This window comes from Chinchilla lanigera, unplaced genomic scaffold (genome assembly GCF_000276665.1).
Source record: "Chinchilla lanigera isolate Chin_1 unplaced genomic scaffold, ChiLan1.0 scaffold00068, whole genome shotgun sequence".
NCBI classification, from domain to species: domain Eukaryota; kingdom Metazoa; phylum Chordata; class Mammalia; order Rodentia; family Chinchillidae; genus Chinchilla; species Chinchilla lanigera.
Window position 1 is genome coordinate 10,471,484 of NW_004955469.1, and position 13,674 is coordinate 10,485,157.

A 13,674-nucleotide genomic window follows, 5' to 3' on the forward strand; every position below is an offset into this window, starting at 1 on the left:
AGCCACTGGGGGAAATAAAAAAGGAAGAAATGGTGTCCATAAGAGCAGTTTTAAGGTTATGTTTCAACATCAAAATCAGCTTTTGGGCAGCCAGGAGGGCAAGGATGAAGCATGCTAAAACTTTTGTAGGTCTAATTGTAAGGTCTTTCAAATGGTTTCTTAGCATAGAATATCCTAAGAGTCATTTTGCATATGGCACCCTAGAAAGGAGACAGTAAGCAACACAGGCAGGTGGCAGTACCTTTGACTACAGCTTTAGGACAAATACAAAGTTGGCTTTTCACAGAGATATCTGCTGTAACAACTCTCCAAAGAGCCAAGTAGCCTCTGGCCTCTGAGTCTAGGGATCTCTGCAGCTCACTGAGTGGGAATGATATCCCTGGAAGCTATAGTTTAGGCCCTTTAGGAGGAAAAATATGGGCATTCTCCCTCAATGGAAGAACTGATTGTTCCTTCTTTTTCAGGGAACTTATAAGCCAAGTTGAGACTTTGGTACAGAAGATGAAAGATGACCATGTGAGTCAGATTTGTGGTTGCTTATAAACTAATGGAATGGTTTACCATGGAAGGCAGTAAGCCCCCTATCACTAGAGGTATTCAAGCAGAGGTAGGGCTGCTCCTTGCCTGGCACCCTGTAAAGGATATTGTGTCAGTGGGGAGAGGATTGCTGCCAGTCACAGTGACTTTGAAAGTCCCTCCATATCCTTAGGTATCTTTGGTCTACAAATAAACCTAAAATTCTGTCTGCTCTGAGATTCTGATTGTATTATTTTGAGAGAACCAGGAAGTCCTAGAGGATGACTGGATTTCCTAGATCTATGATGTTTTTATTTGTCTGATGGAAATCATCAAAGATTTTCCTCCCTCCATGTAGAGAATAAATTTCTATGAAGACTGGAAGGTCATCACGGTGCTGATTGGAGCCAATGATTTGTGCGACCACTGTACAGATTCGGTAATGGGGCCAGGATCCAGGCCTATTCCTTGCTCCCCACTTTGGCCAGTAGGCTTTGCAGATCTTTGAGAACAGTTCCTAGAGCCAACCCTAAGAGTACCCAACTCTGCCTGTACCAGCACACACGCTTGCACAATACACATGCACAGGCATACTCCCCTTGCACACCCCATGACCCTCAGGTCCCTGGCACCATCTTCCGGGCCCACATGGTGGGTGGCAGGCGACAGACATATGGTGCTTCTATTGAGAACTCAGAAAGAAAAGAAACTGTAGACCCCAAGCAGTTGGGAGAGGACTCTCCACTTTCTGGTCCCAAACTAAAGCTGTGGCCAAAGACGTCAGTCCTCTTGGTGGCCCATCTCTGACAACAGCGGAGTAGTCAACTATTCTTCTCAGTCTGCTGTGCTGAGCTAGTTACAGCTGAAGGCCAGGAGAATTCTGGAATTAGAAAGGACACCTTCAGCTGCCCCTATTGCCCTCTCACCTGAACCAGCAACTCCTTTCCCTTCCTCCTGTCTCTTCCCAGAACCTGTATTCTGCAGCCAACTTTTTTAACCATCTCCGCAATGCCTTGGACGTCCTACACAGAGAGGTGGGTGGAAACTCCTACAAGCTGGTGACAGCTCCAGCATGGTGGGGGTAAAGGTGGGTGGAGAAAGAATGGTGAAAGTTCCCCTTCCTTCAAGGACAGAACCAAGAGCATGGGCTCCTTCCCTGTCCAGAGGTTGAGGTCCACTCCCAAGGAAGCTTCATTCCGTGTGGAATCTGCCCCCAGAGGATCTCAGATTTGGAGAAAGGAAGGCAGTTTTGTCTAATTGGCACTGCAGCCTCAAGTCTCCCCACCCTAGCACCGTGCCCTAGCAAGGACAGGCTGTCTGGATATCCAGGAAAGTGCGTTCTAGCCACCAGATGCCCCACTTGGTAGCTGGACCCCTCTGCCTGCTCAGCAGCCATAGGCCAGGCTGGGCTGGCGGGACCTTGTCAAGGGCCAGTGGCCTGGCAAGTAGGTCACATATCTTACCAAACTAAAATGAATGTTTTGGGGCTCACTAAGTGATAGCTGAACAGGGCTGACCCTTTAGTATTTACTGTCGTACTCCAGGAGGTGCTACAGCGCATGTGATCGTCACTCTGTGCAGCTGTGTGAGGCATGGCCCGCAGTACCCTATGTGGTGGCCCTGTGCAGACTCCTCCCCCAAGCTCTACTGCAGAATGGACTGAGCTGGAGGTCCCAGACTAGCCAGCTCCCACATCTCCAGGTCCCAAGGCAGCCTAGGGAAGAAGCTCCAGAGCCCCTCTCTCACCTACAACTTGGCCCTCAGGTCCCCAGAGCCTTGGTCAACCTCGTGGACTTCATGAATCCCAGTGTCATGCGGCAGGTGTTCTTGGGAAACCCAGACAAATGCCCAGTGCAGCACGCCAGGTAGGCACTGCTGATCACCCCAGGCTGGAGCCACCCTTACCCCCAAGGTCTGGCCCACATGCGGCAATGACTCCTCAGGATCTTTATGACTTGGTCTGTTCATGAGTCCATGTCTGTAAAAGAACACTTCGGCCAGAACTGCCCATTTCTGGGAGATGGGAATGTTGACTCTGCCCCCTCTTATCCAATCCCAAGGTACCAAGTGCCAGCTAGGGACTTCTGTGACACTGGGAGCCACAGCTACTGTTTGCACAGAGTAGCCCAGCCTGTGAAGGGCAACTTCCTGGGAGGAGTGCGTGTGTGTGTGTAGTCAGACAGTATGGGCAGGAAGAGAACTGGGAGGGACACAGGGACTTCAGATTGAGACTATTCTGCTGCACAGCAGGAAGAGAACTGGGAGGGACACAGGGACTTCAGATTGAGACTATTCTGCTGCACAGCAGGAAGAGAACTGGGAGGGACACAGGGACTTCAGATTGAGACTATTCTGCTGCACAGACTGGGGAATGGGTCCATAGACAAGTGTTTCATTCTTCTCACACGATACTTATACCTTATACACACAGCTATTGATTAAACAAGTGTCACAGAACTTACTGTGTATCTAGCACTGTTCTAAGTGCTTAAAAATACACATGGTCCCTAATTTAGAATTTTCAGCTTTATGATAGTGCAAAAGCCATGCACACCCACTAGAAACCACACTTGGAATTTTGAGTTTTGATTTTTCTTGGGCTGGAAGCCTGCAGTACTATGCACCTCTGGTATGTGGCACCATGCTGTTCAGTGATTCCAGGCAGGCACAGAGAGCTGTGCTCCCATCAGCCCTACAATCCCCGGGGAAACAGCCAGCACCCGGGGCCGCTAAGCTGTGACAGTCAGTAGGTTAGGTGTAGTAAGTACATTGTTAATGTAAACTGATTTCAACTTACCATGGGCTTATTGGGATATAACACCATGGTAATTTGAACAGCACCTCAGCGGCGTATGGTGGCGCACCCTTGTCATCCCAGTACTTGGGAGGCTGAGGCAGGGGATCACTGTGAGTTCGAGATCAGCCTGAATTACATAGTAAGACCTTGTCTCAAAAAAAAAGAAAGAAAAAGGAACACCTCTGATCTTTTTACATGAAATACATATAGATGTGAATTAATTCATCATAAAACAAAAGGGGACAGCGTGGCACTGAAGGAGTGTTTAGGGGCATGATCATCAAAGGCCAAAGGATATCTGCTGCAATACCAGAGGATGAGATTTTCTATTTTCTTCTTTAATTAAGTACCACATTCTTATTGCCTCTACTCATTGGCCCAGTGCTGTGTTCACACAGAGGGTACTTATTGGATCCCCTTTCCTCTCTGGACCTTGCCTGGCCCCCAGGCATATGCTGTGGAGCCTCCAGGCACACATGCTCCTAAATCAGGGCTCGAGTGAACCCCTCATTCCCACCCCAGGCAGCCTGAAGGCTGCAGCTCCTGAACAGAGCTTTGGCTCTGGGCTCTCCTGCTTCCCCTCTGCGCAGCATCTTGTGCAACTGCGTCCTGACCCCGAGGGAGAACTCCCAGGAGCTGGCCAGGTTGGAGGCCTTCACCCGAGCCTACCAGGTGAGATGAAGACGGGCACTCTCCAGTGTTTTCCCCGCACTCGCTCTGACCTCACAACCCCCAGCCCCCAGGGAGGCACGCAGGGAACCAAGACGTCAGCCCCCAGGCCCTTCCTCTGTCCTGCCTGTCCTGCCTGGCTGTGAGATGACTGGCTGGAGTCGTCTCAGCAGAATCTGGATGACAAAGCTCTCATGGCTGAGCTGCAGTAGGGGCTTCACCCCAATCTTGGCCAATAGTTCTGGGTGCCCAGGAGACCATCCCAGAGGCCCAGCCACACTCACTCCTCTCACCCTGAGCCCCACCACAGACCCACCACCTCAGCAGGCAAGCCATAAGAAGGGAGCCTGGGGGCATCCAGGTTTTATTTCTTGTGGGATTGTCCTGCCTACCCTTTAGAGGATGCGGATCATTCTCTAAAGGGTAGGCAAATCAAAACCTAAATGCACTCTACTCCCTTTCCAAATTCTCCTGAAAGAGATCAGCCTTTGAGTTCTCAAGGGCAGGGCTGACCAGCTCCTCTGTCCGGGCTGGTCAGGCAGGGGTGCTTCTCCCGCCTGCCCTTGCCTACCTGGGCTGAAGGCCCCTGTGTACATGACGTCCCCAGAGCAGCATGCGCGAGCTGGTGGAATCAGGCCGCTATGACACCCGAGAGGATTTCTCTGTGGTACTGCAGCCCTTCTTCCTCAACATCCGGCTCCCCGTCCTGGAGGTACGCTCCCTACCCTGACCCGGTGTTAGCAGGAGGGCAGAGCAGGCAGAGATGCCAAGTGCTTCTGTGAGCCTGTGGATGAAACAGGAAAGACAGAGCTCCCCAGATGCCCTTCTGGCAGGTCCAGTGTCCCTGAACACCCGAGCCATGTTTCTAGGAACAGCCTGATGTGGAAGTTCCTGTAGCCCCTGAGAACAGCCTCTGTTGTGTTGAGCACCTACTATGTGCCAGACCCTATACCTTGTGGAGGACCACTTGGGTGACTGTCCTTGAAAGAGGAGCAATTGTCTCCATTTTGACTTAGCCTGGCCCTATTTCCATGTACTGATATGTAGAGAGCTGGCTAGGGCTTTTCCTTATCCTTTCAATTGGCTTTAAGCAATGCATATCCGTCCAGCTGAGGTCTGATGGTAGTCTTTGAAGATGACAGGTGTGTCCTTCTGCCCCCCATTGTTTCCTTGTGTGATCTGGGATGAGGTGGGATGAAGAGCCAATGCTCCACACTGTTCACTGGGATCTAACCTTGAGATAGAGGCTATGACTTCCTGGGGCTTCAAAGATTACACATCTGAACTGTACCTCAAAACATTAGATGCTATCTCAATTGTGTTATGCAGATTACTCTTTCTGCATATCCTTCTCCCTGCATATGGCAGAGGTGATTTCAGGCCTCCTACGTAGCCCAGCTCATGGCACTCACATACTTCCCACCACTCTGACAGTCACTCATCCTCAAGCTACTCCCTTCTTCATGAATGAATAAAATCCAGGTACGGTCCTGGGTAAAGGCCTTTGTTCTGGATACCCACCACTGTGGCCGGACTCAGGACCCCCTTGACTCCTTGCCACTTTGGATATATTATTGTGTCTTTACTTATGCTGTGGGTTGCCCTGGAGTGGTAGATTGGAATTAACTCATTACAATTCCAATAACTTTTCCATGGGATTACAAATATAATCTTCTTGGGCTGTGATGAGGACCAGGAAGAACCCTCTATAATACCTATTTTTGGATGTTTTATCATCCTCATATCCTCCCTAAAATCAGAAGACCCTTGCTTCTAAAAAGTTAGGTATGTGCCTGGCTAGCTCAGTGGGTAGAGCATGAGACTCCTAAAAAGGTAGGTAATAAGGCACAGAGAAGCAAGATTCAAAGGTATCTAACCCCACGTTATTAACTTCCCACCACACACAAGGTCTCTATCGCATGCAGTGCTACAATTATAAAGGAGGGTCCTGGTGTTATGTTTCTAACCCTTGGCCACGCTCTTTACCTGGTGCTTCCACTAGAACAGAAGAGATCTGTGAGTGGAGCAAGTGGACGCCTCCTTCCAAGGGCCTCGCCTAGTTGGAGGGAAGCCAGGAGAATAGACTTTGTGCATCCCCAAGTGCCACAAGAGAGAAAAGCTGAAGCCAGGTGGCACCCTACCCTGGTGCCAGCTTTGCCCAGGCTTGGTTCAGCTCTATTCTCCCCCACCACCACCACCAGGACCAGTGAGTTGCAGCTGGGACATCACTTTCCCCTGCCTGGCTGGTCTAGTGGGGAACTAGTCTATAGCCATAGCTGGGGCGTTATACACATGTGCCCAAAAATAACATAACACTATTTTATTAAGTAAGGGGAAAATGTAGAGACAAAAAGAGGGTGGAGGCTTAGGGTTATGTGTGGATCTGCTTTTGTCTCCCACTTAAAGTGAGCAGACTTTGTAGAAAAGGTGACCTGGAACCTTCCCAGGGGAGCAGGGGATTGCATGGGCTGTCCCAGGGGTCAGATCAATGGCCGAGGCTTCCTCTTACCTGGTAGGATGATGAGGAAGGATATTTGTCTCTTTTAGGACGGGCGTCCAGATACCTCCTTCTTTGCTCCAGACTGTATCCACCCAAGCCAGAAGTTCCACTCTCAACTCTCTAGAGCCCTTTGGGTCAACATGGTAAGATAAGTGGAGTATTGCTGGGGCTTTAATCTAGAGCAAAGTAGGAACCCCTGTAAAAGGGCCAGGCCCTTGGCCAAGCATAGTGGCCCATGACTATAATCCCAGCACTCTGGGAGGCTGAGGCAGGAAGATGGAAAGTTTGAGCCCAGCCTGGTCAACTTAACGAGACTCTCAAAATAAAAAATAAAAAAAGTAGTTCAGTGCAAAGGGTTTGGGTTCAATCCCAAGTACTGGGAAAAAAAACCAAACAAACAGGGGGACAAATTCTATAGCATGGAACACAGGAGTTGTGAAGGGTCTGCATGGCCTGGGTTTCACAACATCTTCTCTTCGGTGCTTGGAACCATGAGGGAAGCTCTCTATGGAAAGGTCAGGCAGAAACCCCACATTCGGTCAACATTTCCTATGTGCCCACACCTGTGCTCTGCAGTTCAAGCTGTGGGATCTCATCTTAGCCCTTCCCAGCAAGAGCAGTGTTATGAATTTCTGAGGATGCCAAGTCTCAGTGGAGTTGAGTAATTTGCCCAGGATCCCACAGTGGGCAACTGGCAGAGCAAGGAGTGGCAGAACCAAAACCCCCGAAGTTAAGTCCTGAGACTTCCTGTGTGGGATGCTGCAGGGAATGGGTCTGCTGCTGACTTTCTTTTCTTCCCTGATCAGCTTGAACCAGTGGGAAAGAAAACCGATACCCTGGACCTGACAGCAGATATCCCCCTGTCCTGCCCCACCCAGGTATTTGTTCCTCCCCAGAACCGGAACTCGGCCCTGTCTACCCTCTTGTCCCCTACCAGCTACCCCACTGGCCATCCTGTATCTGGGGTGCGGATGGTGGCTGGGAGGGGAGCTGGACTGGAGGAGGGAGAGAGGTTGATAAGAAGACACTGCAGAAGCAGTTGCTTCTTTGGGGATGGGCGAAGCAGCTGGGCCCCCATGGAGGGAAGGGCTTGGGGGATGTAGCAAGGGTCTCAAGGAGGAGGACAGGAGCCAGAAGATGGCTCAATTTGGCAGCAGCTTTTGGGGCAGTTAGAACCATCTGCTGTAGGTGAGAGGATGCAGCAAGAGACTGGGCAGGCTCAGAAGTGGTGTTCAGAAAGCGTGAAGCCTGGACTGCAGCGTGCCTAGCCAGGAGAGGGTTAGAGAGGGTAGCACAGGGAGAGTCCGAGCTGTGTGCGAGAGAGCAGAAGAGGACCGCGTAGCCTGCAGTCAGGGTGGGAACAGCTCAGGATCCTTTTAAGGAGGAATATGAGAGTGGTGGTTGTTAAGCATGATTTCAGGCCTAGGACTTGGGGGAGGTTCACGTTCCCATTGCCTTCAGCTTCTGTCTTACAGCTTTTTAACCAAATAAGGGCAAGGCCATAGAGCCTGCAGTGGCAATAAAAGCAGAGGGCCTGACCTACACAGGGAGGCTGGGTTTCCCTCCTGGGTCGGGCAGCGTCAACCTCTCCTCTCCTCTCCTCTCCTCTTGGCTGAGCAGAGCCAGGGCACAGGCCTGCAGCTCCCCCATGTGTCCACTGGGACCCAAGCAGAGGGGATGCCTGTGCCCAGACCCTTGCTGCCTTTGCTGCCTTCTCCATCCCAGCCTTGGGCCCAGGCTCAGTCTGATGTCCCTCGGCCTCACCAGGAGAGCAGGAACACATGGATGTGCTGTGACGCAGCTCACTTGCCAGGTCTGGGGATTAGAGCAAGACAGTGGGATCATGCAACCACCAATGCCTCGTGGGTGCCTCCAGTCCAGATAGCCTCGGGCAAGCCAGAGCGTGGGCATGGTCCCCATGTGCCACATAGAAACGCTTTAATTGCTAGAGCCTGCGGATGTTTAGGAGGGTACAGGGAGAGGTGGGGCAACTTAGGTAGTGGGAGTTTTGCAAACTCAAAGCATAACTGTAAGTATTTTAATCTTTTTATGGTTCACGTGGGCCATATTGAATATCAGCCGCGAAGGACCCTTTCCTAATTGCCAACCCTGCTTTCATTAAATAGTAAAAATAATAATTCACACTAAGCAACTATCTTTTGTTCTTTCTCCTAAAAATATATATTAACTACCAAGTTGGTGTCTAGCCACTGGGTCAGGGAGATCTGCATCACCATGGACCTCAAAACCAGACCAGGCAGGGAGCCCCATATGGGAGATACTCCACCCAGCATCTCCAGGGGCTCAGCCCCTCCCTGTGGAACCACTGGTGAGCTGAGTGAAACCCAGTGAACCCACTGGTGAGCCAAGGAGAAACCCAGCCTCCTAGAGCCAGTAAAAACCCCACCTAGGAGAAGCTGTTGCTATGCAACCCTGGAGCCCATTCCAGGAGGGTCCATCTGTTGGCCAGGCTAGCTTCATTGTGCTGTGCCTCAGGTGCCATCTGCTTCCTCCCATGTGCCTTGAAGTCATGCAAAAGTCCACCGGCATCTCTGTGTGAGCCCACAGGGGACAGGCAGTACATAATTTCTGCCCTAGCTGTGTCTAAACATAGAAGCAACAGGCAGAACACAGGGAGGCAGCAGCCGAGATGGATGTGAGCACTAAGGAGCTTTTCCAGCCTTCTGCTTCCTCCCCAACCGCCAGCCACACTGCCGCACGGTACCTTCTGCCATGCAGTCAGGCAGCTGGGCAGCACCTGGATTTCTGTTGCATTTTCAGGTTAGACGAGATGTTTTACAGCCCAATTTTGGATTAGCCCAGTGGACTGGGATTGTTTTTCCTTCCCTGATTTTATTGGCTCTCTGTCCACTCCTTCCCTAAGCCCAGTGCAGCTGGCTGAACCATCTGAGAGATCAGCTCCGTCCTTATCCAGCTGTTATTCTTCTTGACCTCTGTTGTCAAAGTTAACCACCCTCTTCCTCAAAATGTATTTCTCCCTGGGCTCATGGATGCTAAAACACCTTGGGTTTTCTGTTTTTCTGGGTGCTGCCCCCTCTCATCTCTTTTAATGACTCTCCTTTCTCCTAATCCTGAAAATGTAGACCTCCAACGTTCATGGCTCAGTTCTATTCTGGTTTTTTTTTTCCCCCCTCTCTCCATCCTGTAACCCTGAGGTTTTTCCATTTCTTGGTTTTCCTCAATCTCTGGATTCTCCGTCTTTCAATTTCTGTCTTCATGTCCCAGTCCAAGTTTCCCCTGAAAGGTCCCTCCTTTGGTGCACAGTTACCCAAAAAGTAGATTAAATGTGAGGTCAGAGAACTAGAGAGAAAGGAGGAGGAAAGGGGAGAGGGCTGAAATAACATCAGATATTTTGTTCTATCTTTTATCATGAGAGGGAAAAGAAACTGTTGTTGGGTTCCCTTAACCTTTATTGGTTAGCACTTTTTCTGCTGAGTTAAGAGAGGTCAGTATTATCTTTTTAATGCTCACACCTTCTAAATCTTCTTAATCCTGCCCAGCCCCACCCTCATCGGTAACTCAGCAAACATTCATTCAAAAAATAATTAGTCAGCCTGGCGTTGTGGCGCACGCCTGTAGTCCCAGCACTCGGGATGCTGAGGCAGGAGGATCATTGTGAGTTTGAGACCAGCCTGGGCTACAAAGTGAGCTCAAGTCCAGCCTGAACTGCCTAACGAGACCCTGTCTCAAAAAGACAAAAAAAAAAAAAAAATAGTCAAACAAGTAATGTCTAAATAGCCACCATTTTCCCAAACTCTGTGCTCCTTCTGACTTCCATTTCTGTCTGCGCTATCGCTGGCACCCGATCTAATGGGCTTCCTCCCAGTGCCCCTGCCCTGCCACCCTTCCCATTTCCACAGCCACTGCAGGCTCAGGCCCCCCTGCTCTGCGTGTAGTTGTCTGGCCGCACCATCCCATCACTGTAACAGAATCAGGATCTCAGTGAGGCAGGACTTACAGATGGTTGACGCCCTCTCCCGTACAGTAACGAGGCTCTTGCACAGTGTCCCTCCCAGAGCAGTGACACCTACACTCCAACTTGCACACTTGTTGAAGTCATGCTCCACAGGTTGTGCCATCTGCGGGCAAAGAGCAGCACTTTCTGCACAGGTGGGAAGAAGTGGGAGAAGCGACAGCAGAACACAGTCCACGGCATGCTGCTGCGCCCCCTTCCCCGCTCCACCTCCCACTGTGGGCCTCCACCACACACTTCAGATGTGACTGCTGGCCCTCACCTCGTGGAGACATTCCTCCTCGGGATGAGGCCCCCTCTGAGTTGGCGACTGTCCGATCTGGGTTGACTCAAGCAGCACAGAGCAGAAGAAAAGCAGCGCTCCTTCTCTGCGGAACTTGATACGTAGTAATGTAGCCAGGGTGACCTCGTCCCACAGCCCCTGACTCACGCTGCTGACTTGAAGCAGGTGGCCATCTGGTTCTGCCTCCCAGGCAGGCTGTTGTTTTGGGGTAGCTGGAACTAGACTGATTCCCTGTGCCCCATTCGCTTACTACCTGTTCATGTTCCCAGCCCCCTCGAGAGCCAGGCAGGTCCCCTTAATACCTCTTCCTCAGAATCTGCTACACCCCTAGTCTTTAAATCACTCAGTCCATGGTCAATAAAAATGAGTGCCTGACACCCAGCTCACCTATCTGCCATCGCTCTGGCCCCTGTTCTCATTCCCCACGGCATTCCAGTGTCTCCTTGACCTCTGGCCCCTTCAGGGCTATCTACTCTCCCCCAACACATGGAGCCTCTAATCAAATACATATGATCAAATTCGCTCTCCCAGAAGGGTAGGGTATGTCTTTGCTTTTGCTTCCTCCCTTGCTGGTGAGTCTGGAACCAGCTCCAGCCCCTGACCCTGGGCCCAGTTGGGGCTCCTTTGTACAGGGACAATCATAATTAGCAGCCCCCTCCATCTTTAAGGAGTGCAGTTCTCTGATCCTGCAGTAGCCCCTCAGCATCGCTGCACTCACTGGGCCACTGTTCTTGGATGCCTTCCTGTCTCAGAGCTTCTTGGGCCATCTCCTTGCCGGCCTAGAAAGCAAGACTCTTATGCCCTCCCCTCATCCTCCCATTGGCAACCCTACCCTGAACACAGGAGTGGCCCCATTTTTTTTTATAGGAGGCTCCCAGAATGCCCTTCTCTGAGTAACTGTTCAGTGCACGCTGAACAATACTACCTGGGACGGGCAGGCAGCCATGCAGACAGGCCACCGAGAGCCCTCTCTGTCTTGCCCTTGGCCTCAAGTGCGTGTCCCTGGAAGGATGGCCTCTGGCCCAGTTCCAGACAAGAATGCCAAGACTCAGAGGAAAGGGGAGGCTTGTCAAGTGCCCCAGGGGAGCATGTCTATGTTGGGGACTGAAAGCTGTATGCATATAAATTTTGTCCTCCAAAGTGACCCTCTGTGTCTGTCCTATGGGTCTTTTGTTGGCCTGGTCCTAAGGTGAGGAATGGAACCAGGCAAGAGGCCAGTCCAGGTTAGAACTACTTTGTCTCTAACCTGGAACAGGTCCCTGCCCCATCTGGGCCTCAGGTGTTTCTCATCTGTAAAATGGGGGCATTTGGAAGTTGCGAATCCAGGTGTCTGCAGTGCCATGCTGGAATACGATTGTGTACATGGGGTCAGGTGTGAGATGAGATGAAGTGGTTATGGTAGGAACAGAAGAAAGCACGTCCCTTCCGAGAGCGTTTGGATCCCAGGTCTCTTCCCCCTCATCTTCCTCCTCCTTCCTCAGTTTCTCCCCTGTTCCTCCTCAGTGCATTAAAATATCTGATGGAATTTACCCCTGAGTGGTTAGTTTTCAAACACTGCCATTTATCACTACAGACTTTTATTTCAATGTTTTGATTTTCTTTTCCTATTCCCAAACTTTCAGACTATGGCCTTTCTACTCCATAAGTGCCTTTTGAGAGTGTTCCTAGCTCTGTGCCCACTTAGATATTTCCTGATCTGAGTCATACTAACTTGATCTTGCCTTACTGTAATTTTTACGTTTTCTCCTTAGCTTACTTCCTCCGTTTCCACTTTGTATGCTTTCTTCCTTCTCTGATGAACCCATCACCTGCAATTAGGTAGCCTGGAATCTAGACTGGACTTGTATGGAAACTGATTGTGAAACAGATAGGTAAGCAGAGAATTAAAAGTATATTTCACAAGGAAAAAAAAAGCCCCGTAACTATAGGAAGCCAACCAAAAGAGCACATAACACATAGTTCAAAGGAGGCAGAAAGGAAAACAAGAACAGATAATAAAATATATTGATAATCAGAACACTTCCTAGAAAAGAAAAAAATGCTGACATGTGACTCTCCTGCCAGAGAAATGACAAAGGAAAGAAAAGAGGTAAAAATTGGAGAATCAGGGAGATGTTCTGTTGCTAGGGTGAAAACAAAAGCCCAGACTGGAATACATGTAGAACCCTTCTGAAGTCTTTTGCTGCACGTCCCTTGCCAGAGCTGTTATGTAAAGCCCTCTAGGGAATGAATGAAATTATGTTTACGCAGTTCTTTCTGTTTAAATGCAAAAGAACCATGTTAAATCTAGACGGCAGGATTTTTACTGCTTAAGCAATCTTTAGTACTGTCAGGTAACCTGTCTGTATGGATTATTTTCTCTTGTAGGAGGAGCCCTTCCTGAGAACCCCCCAGAATAGTGACTACACGTACCCCACCAAGCCAACCATTGAGGTAACCTCTGAGTCATGTCTGCCTCTTAGACACAAGCTGCATCCACCTGCCAGGGGCTTGGGGTGTGGCACAGTTTTTGGAGTGTTCACTTAAGCAGAAACGTACTCTTACATAAGGGGAATTGGAATGTACAAAAAAGACTCCTGAACTGTGAGGACCCAGCACTGCCCTAACATGTTCTCAAGTTGCCTACCTGATGTCAGTGACCAATCAGAGGAAGTGCCTTTGACCTTTGCAATCCTGTGCTCACTAACATGGCTTCTGGTGAGGCAGCTCAGACTTTCAAGAAGAGACGGAGAGGAGGCAGTGGGTGTGGCTTGCCATCTGCTTCTCAAAGGTGGAAAGGGAATGGGAAGGACTCTCAGTGCCAGAGGCAGGGCCCAGCAGGAAGCTGACACATATTCAACTGCACAGACCCCTAGGCCTTCTTGGTTCAAGTCAGTCATCCCACTCTGAGCATTCAGGGCCCAGGGCTTCAGGGA

At 50.3% G+C, this 13,674-nt stretch overlaps 1 protein-coding gene and 1 long non-coding RNA gene across 12 annotated transcripts in view; one reads left to right on the forward strand and one right to left on the reverse strand.

Annotated features, from left to right (window-relative positions):
- Plb1 (phospholipase B1) overlaps positions 1 to 13,674 on the forward strand; it is a 140,618-nt gene that overhangs the window by 100,838 nt on the left and 26,106 nt on the right. For all 10 annotated transcript variants that reach the window (XM_013522646.1, XM_005400530.2, XM_013522647.1 and 7 more), the window contains 9 exons: positions 465 to 516; positions 875 to 955; positions 1,485 to 1,550; positions 2,281 to 2,381; positions 3,904 to 3,985; positions 4,590 to 4,694; positions 6,530 to 6,625; positions 7,289 to 7,360; positions 13,127 to 13,192. In XM_013522646.1, the coding sequence (XP_013378100.1) occupies positions 465 to 516; positions 875 to 955; positions 1,485 to 1,550; positions 2,281 to 2,381; positions 3,904 to 3,985; positions 4,590 to 4,694; positions 6,530 to 6,625; positions 7,289 to 7,360; positions 13,127 to 13,192 (721 nt within the window). The remainder of the gene's footprint in view (positions 1 to 464; positions 517 to 874; positions 956 to 1,484; positions 1,551 to 2,280; positions 2,382 to 3,903; positions 3,986 to 4,589; positions 4,695 to 6,529; positions 6,626 to 7,288; positions 7,361 to 13,126; positions 13,193 to 13,674) is intronic.
- LOC106150261 lies at positions 4,686 to 11,661 on the reverse strand. 2 transcript variants are annotated; one of them, XR_001236988.1, is made up of 4 exons: positions 10,739 to 11,661; positions 10,462 to 10,582; positions 6,492 to 6,610; positions 4,686 to 4,766 (listed from the first exon to the last, which is right to left on the reverse strand). It is a non-coding gene; the product is annotated as an uncharacterized LOC106150261 (long non-coding RNA). The 2 variants fall into 2 exon arrangements; XR_001236987.1 differs by having other exon boundaries at positions 10,462 to 11,661.